This window comes from Leptonotus elevatus, chromosome 2 (genome assembly GCF_054856555.1).
Source record: "Leptonotus elevatus isolate MCC_2025b chromosome 2, RoL_Lele_1.0, whole genome shotgun sequence".
NCBI lineage: Eukaryota > Metazoa > Chordata > Actinopteri > Syngnathiformes > Syngnathidae > Leptonotus > Leptonotus elevatus.
In genome coordinates, this window is record NC_141240.1 from 3368484 (window position 1) to 3381142 (window position 12659).

Sequence of the window (12659 nt, forward strand, 5' to 3'; positions counted from 1 at the left end):
TGAGTTTCCTCCGCAGGGTGTCCGGGCTCCCTCTTAGAGATAGGGTGAGAAACTCGGTCATCCGGGAGGGACTCAGAGTCGACCCGCTGCTTCTCCGCGTTGAGAGTTAACAGTTGAGGTGGCTCGGGCATCTGGTTCGGATGCCTCCTGGCCCCCTCCCTGGAGATGTGTTCCAGGCATGTATCACCGGCGGGAGACTATGTCTCTCGGCTGGCCTGGGAACGCCTTGGGATCCCACCAGAGGAGCTGGTTGAAATGGCTGGAGAGTGGGAAATCTGGGCTTCCTTGCTAAAACTGCTGCCCCAGTGACCCGACCCCGGATATAGCGGTAGATAATGAATGGATGGATGGATATATTTAAGTGAAAAAAACATCACTGGTTCTGGTCAATAATAGCGTTGCTATTGTGATTTATGCTGTGTTTATATGCCTTTGCCATGTTTCCAAATGTAAAAGAGAGATGAATAAAAAGTGACTATTTTTCATCCGTATTGGTTTGAAATGTGTCCTTATCAGCTGTTTACTGGGTGCCTAATGTGTCTGGCCTGGCTACATTTCTTGATTAGAAAATTTGGCCCAGCTGAATTAGTAATTGAATAGCCCTGCTCTATGCTAATGTTAGCTGGTGATTGGAGTTGACCCACTATTTAGTTATAAGTTGCCTCAATTTTGGCGATAGATGTATTTTAATATTTATAACTCGTTTCACAGAAGTAAAGTGCGCGTATGGCTGAGGTTCGATTGGACCTCGTCAAACACGGCACACACTGTTCACTTGTACACATCACGTAACTTCCTTTGCACAATATTGCAGTGCAAGTGTTGCACTGAGGCAACAGTTTTGATTATTTGAACCAAGCTAACTCATTCACTCCCAGCCATTTTCACTGAAGCAACCCCCTTCGCTCCCCGTTTTACTGGATTTTTGACTGATTCTGCAAGTCCCACAGAATATTCTGTTATATTGCTATAAAAACATGGAACCTACCAAAATAAAGATTAGTCTCTTCTTTCATAAGGAAAAAAAGTATATTTGTATCTGTTTCTGTTTTGCAGCAATTTGCATTAGAATATAGCTAAATTTCTAATCTAATTCTACAATTGAAGATTATGATAAATGAATAACATTGGCCGTCCAAAATATGCTTCACATCCGCTGATGTGCCACACTCAAATATGTTTAAACTTCGCGTGCCTCACGTCAAGATTTCAGAACATCTATTCTCGGTGTAGCGACTCCAAGCTTCCTTGTCGCTTCCAAGAGAGAGACGGTGGGTCCTGTACTTGCTGACGCGCTGTGTCGCAATGTCGGCTTGTCAAGAGGCACGAGTCTTGAATGCTCTTTGTTAAGTTTAATCAGCCTTTCACGATCACACACAACTTGAATGGCGGAGCAATGCCATGCGGCTCAACATTTCATGTGCCATGCGTTTGTGTCGTCATACGGCTATCCAGCTCCACTCAATCACACTTACTATGAGGAAGCGTGTCTATTTGAAGCTCCCGGCATACATCACCTGTCATGTGACCCCAACACCCACGCATCACAGCAACCACACACACACACACACACACCACGTGACATATGCTATGTCACCAACACTCGGACTTCAAAAACAAAGATTCCAGAAAAACAAGAGACATACATCTCTCTGCAAAAACTGTCGAAGATGGCATATTGGAAATATGCATCTGTTTCCGTTTTGCAGCAATTAGCATTAGAATATAAGTTTTGTCATAATTCACATTCCGGTTGAAAACACTGGGAAAAAGAGCTTGTTGCAACATGACCCTGGCTGATCTATTATACTCTGCTACCACCTGCTGACCGTTTTTTTTTAAATAACTACCATTGCTTTAAGAGACCTCTTCAGGTCAGAAGCTGCATCAAAGCCTTTTGTATGTTCTAGCATAAAAAAAACATAAAAAACCATAACAATTTTATCACACGGGGGCCTTTTGTTTATTCCTTGCTGGGATCCCTGAAAGTTGAGTTGAGTAGTCGTCAACATGATGATGATTTGCCATACATCAATTCAATTATAAGACTTACTCCACGATGTTTTTAGTTTTTTTGGGCGTTGCAGCATTACTTTTCTATTAAACAAGGCAATGGGCTTAGCACAAAACAACAAACAGCTGAGTTTTTGGGCAAATACCACGGGAAAGCTCCTAAGGTGTATGCACCTTACATACATACAACATACCTAGTGTTGTATCTGCCTCTGCCCTCCTCAACCTCCACCAGTCCCATGTCTCTCAGTGCTTCCCAGTGTCTCTCCGAGGGGGTCCTGTGCTCCACGTGCCTCCTCCTGTGACTCCGCCCCATCTTACCTTCCACCTGCATGCTGATTGGCTCTCCGTACTGGTCCAGGAAGCGCTGCTGCTCATCATGGTGTCTGTGGCGGGTCGTTTGTCGAGCCTGGCAAGAAGAGCGAAACATTAACAGAGGCTCACTGGAAAACAACCTTTACAACCAACCATAAGTCAGCAGAAAAAATAGGCTACATGCCATTAATGTACTGCTAGATGGCCTACTTCGCTCTCTGAGTGGATTCACCATTTGGCATGACACAGAACGAAACGTTCTCTGAGATTAACAGAAAGAATGACTTAATCGCAACATACCTGCATGGTTGCCAAGAAACAAGATACTGTATGTATTTTGATTGCATTAGCTACTGCACAACGCTGATGCCAACTGGATTGACTGTGAGTGTCACTGTATATCACCACATTTTCATAATCACATTATGGCAGTAAAATGAATAGAACTGACATATCTATAGAGAATACTTGGAAGTATTTGTAAACCTCATTTACTGCCATTGACAGCAATTTTTTTTATTATGTTAAAAATATAAAATATGTTCTGAACAGATTTAAAATGTATTTCCAAATATGAAATATGAAGAAGTGGATGTGCCATTGTAGTGGCGACATTTTGTTTCCTGAGTCGCTGCGATTTTTCTGTTGCCACAGCGACGACTGCAGTCAACAAAGCAAAAGCTAAGATGGTAATGAGACTCACAGGATGTAGGTCAGCAGCACTCGTTCACCCTGCCTGACTCTTTATGCTCACTATGCAATGCCTCAGGCACACACAAGCGCAGTTAAGCTCCAATGCACGTTGATGGCAACACAAAATGAAGTGTCGCTTTGTCCTCACTTTGGCATTCAGTCATTTGTTTCCACTTTGCTCTCAAATACAGTATATTTCCCTCTCACTTCTCACTATATCAATACACGATATTGCCTCACTATCCGTGCATCAATTTTCTATATTGTTTGTCCTCATTGGGATCGGAGGTCAGCTGGAACTGATCCGAGCTGACTGCAGTGAGGCAGGGGAGACACCATGGACTGGTCGCCACTCACCATCCAGTCATGCTCACACCTGGGGACAATTCGGTTTTGTTTTTGGAATGTGGAAGGAAGTTGGAGTACCTGGCGACAAGCCAAGCAAGGAATGCCCGAGTCCAGATTAAACCTCAAGCGTACACTGCACACTGTGCTGCCTCATTTCACTATATCATCTCAACACATCATCTCATAATATTATTACTACATTTTATTTTTTGTAACATCACAGCATTGGATCCAGCATTGGCAAAAAAATGTGACGACAGTCATACAACAGAAAGTGTAACATCACAAATGGTCCTGTCCTGGCCACTCACTATATGGTGAAAGTTGATGATGACATTAAAAGAGCCACCTCCCAAGTAGAACTCAGAGAGTAAGTCTTTTTATCTTAGTTTTACCACACAACTTACTTTACATTTTCATGACTTGTTCAAATGTTAACTGGTTAGCAGACTACTTCCCCGTACATGGAGGATAATGAACAAGTAAACAGTGGCAATATAATTCCTTTATCCAGAGCCCCAAAATGAAATGGCTTTTTTTTTTTTGTTGCTTTGTTTTAGTTGTACTGTCAGTAGGGGAGACCGGGGCGAGTTGTATCACTTTTTATACTTTTAGATATTTCTTTCAATCAATACATCATATATAAACAAAATGTATACCAGATGAAAGACCAAAGTCTTAGGTATATTTTTGGGATTCATGTCATTTTTATACTTTGTGTCAGTGCAGAGTTATAAGCCATCAAATAGAGGGAGTAAACATGTGACATGTTGCCCCACCAATAGGCCACTCTATACATTAGATTTTGCAACTAATAAAACAAGGACAACATTATCCTTGTTCTCCTGTTTGTTGTTGTTGTTGTTTGTTTGTTTTTTACAGCCAGAAAATTGTTTATCATTGATCTTGAAAATTTAAAATAGTCATTAAGCAAGCTTTAACATAAAATATGAGATTTAAGTCCTTAGGAACTGCTGGCATATAGGTCATAGCTCTTAGCCTCAAATGCCTGTGTTGCTTCCCTTAAACTGACATTTTGAGATTAAATTAAATAAAAATAAACATTCCGGTTAATGGATGGATGGTTCATCATGAAACTTAAACCCGTCCTGACGTGGGCATACTGTAGTTCCAACAACTGGAAATCAATTTTTAAACAATGAAACAAAACCTGGCAAACTAATTTCGTCACTCTTCAGACTCATCATCTGAAGAACAATTCTAGCATACGTAAACAAAGTTAATAGAGGTCCATTTTTCATTGGTCCATTCTTGGCATATGTGACATCAAACCCGAAAATGACTAAGACAAGTTGCCCCAAACTACCATGTTAGCTAATATTGCTCTAATTTAAAGTTAGCTTAAAACAGAGCAGTGACTGAGGCATGACAAGATGCCTGAATCTGTCCACTAACGAGTCCACATGATTTGTTGCTAGAATTTGTCTGTGTACGACGTCTGTTTCAAAGTATATGAAGTTTAAATTTGTTACTTTAGGTTGTGCAAAACAGGTAACTGGCACTCATCTCAGCTCACAATGTGCTATTCTCTTCTCAGACAGTACATAACCCCTGACCATTTATACGAAAAAAAAAAATACACTTTTTTGTTGTGACCTCTGGTGGAGAAGAAAATTGCAATGTGACAACTTACCCGCTATACTAGCCCCGGTCACCCCTAACTGTTAGGTACTGCTTTTAACGGAAGTGTGTTCTTAAGAACAAAGTTTGTTTTATATAAAAACAAATAAAGAGTAATCTTTTTGACTTACTTAATTTATATTAAAAAAAAAAGAGTATTTTCAGGATTTCACTTAACATTTGCTAATTGTTTTTAATTAAAAAAATAACATTTGTATATTAAAAACAGTGTTATTACTTGACATATTTAATTTTCAATCTTGTAAAGGGAAAACTCAACATTTATAATATACAATAGTACCTTGGAGTTTGAACATAATTTGTTACTGTGAGGTGTTCAAAGTCTGACTTGTCCAACCTCCGAAACATTTTTTCCTATAGGGAGTAATGTATATGGAATTCATCCGTTCCCAAGCTCGAAAAACAGAACATTTCTATTTGAATTTATTTCTAATTTAACTTAATTTCTATTTATGTAAAATCATGTACACTCTGTACAGTATTTAAACAATAAAAAAAGACCTTACCTTTTTTGTTGTTGTTTGATGGCATGAAAAATGGATGAAAAAAAAGTGGATGAAAAATGCACTCACAAATGTACGGGGCGGGGCCTGTTGTAAATTCTTCATTGCTTGATTTAGTTCAGTGCTGATTTTGTGTATTTTACATTGGGCATATTGTTAGACTACTAAGGGGGTCCTTGCCAGTGGCCGGCCGCTGGTTATTCACGGAGGGTAAGCTCATTTTTTTGTGGGCGAATCATTCAATGTGTTTATTTACTCCAATTTTCTCTTCGTAAGGCAGACTAATAAATTGTTTCACCAAAATTTGCTTGACAGAATTCATATTACCTGCCATGATGTGCAGCTTGCTAGCAGGTTGAGCTTCTTACGCGGGTACACTAATATGTGACCAAGCGGGGTAGCTCATTGGGGAAAGAAACCATGAGTCACCAAACACACCGCTAGTCGTTTTTAACCAAGTCGCTAGCAATCAGTAAAGTCTCCGATCAGTTCAGAACAACAAAATTAAAAATGCCGCGGTGGAGTTTTATATTTCAAGATGGCCGATTCGCTTATTTTACAGTCAATCAAAGAGGCGCCTATGTGGACGTATGACTTATTTTAAAAAAAAGTTCTGGACCTTTTACATTTCTAATGGGGTATATGCCACGGAGGAGGCGGGACTTATGGGTTTTCACACATCAGCTTTGTTTCCTGTTCCGGCTTGCAACGTGTGGGCCGCGTCCCAGTATTACGCTTCCGCCTTTGTGCCCCTCGGTTGCGCGTTTTCGCCGATGGGTGCGAGTGTGTAGTGTGTCTGTCTCAGTTGTCCGAAGCATTTTAGAGAGCTGAGATGCGATGGCCGGGAGCGCGCGGTTGGGGGGCGCAGGGGTGGGGGTGCGAGTGTTGGAACGCGGCCAGCAATGGCTAGAAACAGCGCTGATGTGTGAAACCGGAAGTCCATGGCATCCACCCCATTAAGAACCCATGTTTTAAAGCTTCAACATGCATGTGGTCACTTCATTAGGTACACCCCTTGATGTCTTCAGGTATGAATTGAACCAGGCGTTGATAAACTTGCAGTGGATAACAGTGGGAAGAACATCGTCATCATGTAATGGGAAAGAAATGCCGGATAAAAACATTGCATAAGTGAGTGATTATGTTGCTGACGTGGAGGAGGAAGAAGGAGGAGGATGAGTCACCCTCCTTTCTCTCTTTTTGGACAGAGGATTATTTTATTTATTTATGGCAAGGTAGGCCTTTTGCTTTGTGTAAATAAAATTTGTATCGTGTTGTCAAAGGACATCAAGTGAGGCCTGTCACGTCAAAGTGTCACAATGACTCACGTCAAACAAGCTTTACATTGTGTAGGGCACACAAAGCAGGAAAACATACAGTGCAATATATGCACAGACACCACAATAATAAACAGCATTGCCATGGGGCTAGCGTAAAGATCATTGTCATCCACTCTAAACATGTACTGAACATGTAAAGCAAACATTTAATTATGCTAGTCACAGATCACAAAAACAAAAAGCACCAAGCTAACATGCTAATTTAGCCATTTATGTGAACCACAACAATAAATATGTAAACACAGTAAACAACAACTTCAAATTCTGGAATATCATGCTAATGAACAGAGCGCTTGGTGTTGGCTATGCCTATAAACATGCTAATGAGGTCCAATCTGATCAATAAACATGTGAAAAAAGTGAACTACTAATGAACATACCGTAAACGTAAACATACTGTGCCGTGAAAAGTATTCTCCTTTTTCTCAAGTTCTTTTTTTCATAGTATTCCTACTTTAATGTGTAAGAGATTATGAAACAAATGTACATATCTGACAAAGATAATCCATTCCATTACCAGAACCAGAACCGTTTATCCTCACAATGGTCCAAATAAACATAAAATACAGTTTTTATGATGTTTCATTGTCACTGACCACACTTGTCACTTAAATAGATAATTTCTGACAAAATGAAGTCAGGCAACATATTTTAAAAAGCTACAAAAAATGGCATGATCCAAAGAAATTCAAGAACAGATGAGAAATAAAGTAATTAACATCTATTGGTCTGAAAGGGGTTACTAAGCCATTAGGCAAACCACAGTGAGTGGCCAGTATCCACAAATACAGAAAAGATAGTTTTATTAAATTAAAAGGACAAATGAGCACGAAGCCTGTTGACAGTGGCGTACTTTTATAAATGGGGGGCAAGGATGCTTCAGGGTATCCAAAGATTATGCCAAATAATTAGATTAATAATTAATTAATTTCAATTGGAGTCTCTAAATGTTGAAATATATGTAAGTACATATTGAGCATGCAAGAGATTTTTGCACATAATGTGCTGTTTATTAACAATGTACCAAAACATTCAAAGTCTAGGAAATAATTAACATCAGTGACATGAATGAAATTTTAACGCATACACTTGTTTTGTTTAATTTGTTTAAGGAACAAGTCCCATTTTGTCCCCTTATTTCGTTTTCCAGACACACTATAACATTTTTTATTTGTTCCTCATACTACTACTTTATTTACAGCCACTTAATGTTATTAATGTTATTAAATCCCCCAATTCTAGACTAAAAACATTAGGTCATATATATACTCAGTGTTAAGTATTCTTCAAGCTGTTTTGTGTGTGATGTTTAAATATCTTATTTTGACATCTATGCTTTCAATTTGGAAGGCCGCTCCGTAGTTTTGTTTCCTGTTCACGCTCATGTATTTATTTTTAGCATGTGCAATCTATCTGAACATACTGTAAAAGTTATTTTAAACAGTCACTCACGTCTCACGGGGAAACCAACATGACATTGCCATTGCTTGCTAAAAATGCTGGCAGGCTGCATTGCAAGACTGCGCCGGTGCAGTGATATGTCAATCATTTGGTGCCTGTGGAGTCCAATCACATTTGAGCAGGGGCACGTGCCACCCCGGCCTCCCCTCTGGCTCAGCGAGTGCAGTGATGGCCAGTCTCTATATCACTCTGTGGCAGGTACAGCCCGTGTAAACGCTGTCTCTACTCATTTGACCAACGTCTTTTCTTTTTGTCGCATTTTCTGCTAAAACAAATCACAAACTATTGCCACTACCTCCTGTTCGTCATGTTTGTTTACTCTGAAGTCATGTTTAAAGGGCCCATATGATTCAAAATTATGGTGGTGTTTTCCTCTTTTCCTCACTTCATCCATCTCTGAGCATTCATGCTCATTCTTGCTCTCCAAGCACCAGCCCCTCCCAACCCAAGAAAATGACTGGGTCCTCACTTATCTACGTAGACAATTGAGGACCCACCTCCGTACCGCCCCTGCAGACTAAACACACGCTCGCTTTCTCCAAGCAGCCTGCAGGACACCCAACAAGCGTATCCGGGGAAGAGGCGCTATGAAAGGCCACCTCAGTCAAGGCGCTGACCTACCTGGCTGCTTTAAAATTACACCTCTTTGCACTTTCCCGTGCATGCATGTCCAATGATGGCGCGCTCGGAGCGTCCTGACTGACAAAATAACTTTAAAATGGCGTGATTATTGTGGGAAATTAATGAAAAATAAGGTGCTACTGACGAGGCAAGACAAGAGTTGTTGCTTTCTTAAACGCTACAATATGCTCTTCCATATTTACCGTTTTGTGAGCGGCCAGCCATCTTAGAACGATGTCATGCAAAGGGTGCGGCAACCGCACGGGGGAGAGGCGGCGTTAGAGTTCTAATAATAGAGTTCTAGTAGCCACCAAAATGGCTCTTATTTCATAAGCAATTACATCGGCACTATGCCAAAGGTAAGATATAATCGTTATCGTTACGTTATATCGTGCAAGGGCTTAAAATATCGTGACACGGGCTCTTTAATCTCAAGAGGTTTTCCGAGATTTCCCATTCGACCAGGAAATATTCAAGAGTGAAATTGGTTCGTGTGTGATGTGTTGATTTTGCCATGTGGCTGCACACCACACACTACGTTCAAAACGGTTTTGCCCATGATTTTTTATCATCATCATGTGTGGGTCTCTTAGATTTTAGAAGTCTACCGACAATTTTAAAATCTTGCTGTGTGTCCCAGGCATTAGAGATTTACTGCAAGAGACTAGACAAGATTTACATTTACGGTTTGTGCTTGAATTTGTTGACAGGCCATCTCATTGCGATACAGAAAAGAAAAGACAGCGCTGGATAACAAAACAAAAACAGTAGAAATGCAAACCCAGGACTATCTCATGAGGTAAAACTGTACACACAGTGCTTTAGGAATTACAGTGCAGTCTTCCTGAACCTCCAATCCCATGATTTAGAATGTGGTCTACAAGTGTCTTGTGTTATCTCATCAAGAATGCACATTTGTCTTCGGCCTCATCTGCTTCTTCCTCTGTTTTGCCTTTCAACTCACTTGTATCACCAGAGATGGGAAGTAGGAGGAACGTACAGTAAAAAATGTTTTACTTTTACTCATCAAGTACATTTCAAAGCCTGCACTTTTGTACTTTTACTTGAGTAATTATTTGAGAGAGTACTTTAACTTTTACTAAAGTAGTTTTTTACACAAGTAATTGTACTTTTACTCAAGTAGAAAAATGTCAGTACTTTTCCCATTACTGTGCATCACAGCCTCACTCTTGTTCATCTTATTGTCTCTGGCTGTTGATCCCATCCAATTGTTTGCCCTTCCATTGTTAGACATTGTAACAGTGCGTTGTGCTCCGGCTAGCTATATACAGTATATATAAGTAAATCTAGTTCATCATTGTTTGCGCGACTGCTTCAGACAGTTAGAAAACATCAAGATTCACCTGGGGAAAATAATTCTAATGGAAATGTATAAAAAATATGCCTATCATCTTATGACAACTTGTTCAGCCAATTGAAGACTTGCTATAATACATTTTGATCAACATGACAAAAGCAATTCATAATGTAATAACAACTGTACATAATAATTTGCATGGGCGAACCAAAGCGTTTGCAACTTGTTAAAATAAAAAGAGAGAGAGAGAGTGAGAGAAAGAGAGAGAGGGAGAGAGAGAAAGAGAGAGAGATAATATGTACACAATGATATGAACAATCAGTATTGAGAATTTCAATGCTGATCTGAGAAAGGTACCAAAGTGACGGAGAAAAAAGGCTTCCTCAGACGTATTGCATGTGACCACCACCAGCGATTTCAGGACAATATATTAAACCTTGTTTCCATGGTAATGACAATTCCAGCAGTATCCAAAGAAACGTGTCTCCTAGTTGATCTTCTCACTGGAAGAGGTCACTCACCTTGGTCCGAGTGAGGTGACACCCCATACTGGCAGCAGGCCAGGTCTTACGAGATGTCCTGATGGCAAGGTGGAAGAGGAGGAGGGTGAGCAGGAAGCGGACAGGGGGAGGAATAGCAGGGAGAAGAATCCACGACGTTGGTCGCTCAGTCTTGCTCCTCCGGGTGGGAAAAAGCAGTCGCCATGATGGTGCTGCATGCAAGGCATTCCATCGCAGGAAGCATAGATGATGAAGAGCAGTTCCTCCTCCTCACTCCACTCCTCTCTCTGCCTCTGACCAACATCCAATCACAAAGCCCAGATGATAGCCGCATGCTGTGATTGGCCGAAAACACCATCACTGTAAACATCCATTCAGTCTTTTCTCTCTATCCCTCACTGCTCGTCGTCTCTTGTCCTTCTCTCCCTCATCTTCCTCCTCTTCATCTTCCGACACAGACGCCTCACAAATGACTTTTATTTTGACAGCGACAGCAATAAGCTCTTACTGCTCTGGTTGAAGTGTTCCAAGAGCAGATTGGCAATTGGGAAATTAGGGACACCCACTGAACGGTGGGGCTATTCCAGGCTGATCTGGTCCTGTATAATTATTATTATTATTATTAGTAGTAGTAGTAGTAGTAGTAGTATGTCCAAAGTATTTTCAAATTGTGGACCGCACATCATCACACAGCCGTTTTTTTCTCACACACTACTGTCACCAATTGTATGGAAACTCTTTTACAGCAGCTCTTGTGATCATGTGACCATAATGAGCTAATAACATTGCTTGCTTGTCAGAAGATATTTGCAGGATATGATATGGATGGCTTCCTCTAAAGTTTTGAAGGTTGACAGTTTTGTTTTTTTTCCATCCATCTATCCATTTTCTTAACCGCTTGTTCTCACAAGGGTTGCGGGGGGCACTGGAGCCTATCCCAGCTGGCTTCAGGCAGTAGGCGGGGTACACCCTGAAATAGTTGCCAGCCAATCGCAGCATACACGTCCTTTTTTTCTTTTCGTTTTTTGAAATTATTATTATTATTGTATTTTATTTATTTTGTCTTTTTGCCTTTAAAGGGACAGTAACGAGTAAAAAATCTACTTTTTAGATCTTTTAGCCATGTTAAAATTCTAATTCCTCACCAAAATTGTCACAGAAGTGGTGTTTACCTCCATTCGCCCCCTCTATGAGAAATTCTAGGTCATTCTGCTCTCCAAGCACCAGCCGCTTCTAACCTGAAAAAACGAGCAGGTACTCACTCTATGATGTCATCAGGTGCGGACCCACCCCCGCCTATGTGGACTAAACACACGCTCACTTTTTCTGAGACCTCCATGCTCGCAGGATAGTGATAAAAGTAGCCTTTATCAGTAAACATTCTGTTAAAATGAATTCAAAGCAATCAATTATCCTTCACATTTGCAATGCCAAAGTGCAATGACATTTGGCCATTTTAAATTCCCATAAAGGTTCCATGGTTGACACTTGTGTAAACTACAAGTAAAATGTCTGCTCTGTTGAACCTAATGAATGAATGGTGTAGCGGTCAGTGCGCTTACCCTATAAGCAGAAGAACCCAGGTTTGCGTCCCACTTTTTTCTTCTTTCTTTCTTTCTCTCCTCCCCTCCTCCTCCGCTATTATTTCTTGCGGCAACTGAACCGTTATGTTTCAAATGTTTATTGAAGAATTGAACATCCATCCAATTTCCACATTTGGTTATCCCGCAAGGGCTGGCCGGTCTTGCGAGGCCACTCAAAGGAGTGCTCGAACACAGCACTCCAGAGTTTTGTGGGCGGTGCGCGCAGCAGCCGGCTTAGAACGAAAGGGGCGCGGCAAGCACACTGGGAGAGGCGGGGTTTTACTGAACGGGGCGTTTTACTT

At 40.8% G+C, this 12659-nt stretch overlaps 1 protein-coding gene across 1 annotated transcript in view; it reads right to left on the reverse strand.

The window, feature by feature from the left end:
- Positions 1–11197, reverse strand: part of LOC147178174 (uncharacterized) — a 23883-nt gene extending 12686 nt beyond the window's left edge. Inside the window, exons 1-2 of the mRNA XM_086068732.1 lie at positions 10796–11197; positions 2208–2422 (exon numbers count right to left, since the gene is read on the reverse strand). Coding sequence (XP_085924858.1) covers positions 2208–2422; positions 10796–10822 — 242 coding nt within the window. The 5' untranslated portion in view covers positions 10823–11197. The remainder of the gene's footprint in view (positions 1–2207; positions 2423–10795) is intronic.
- Between the last annotated feature and the right edge of the window lie 1462 nt (positions 11198–12659).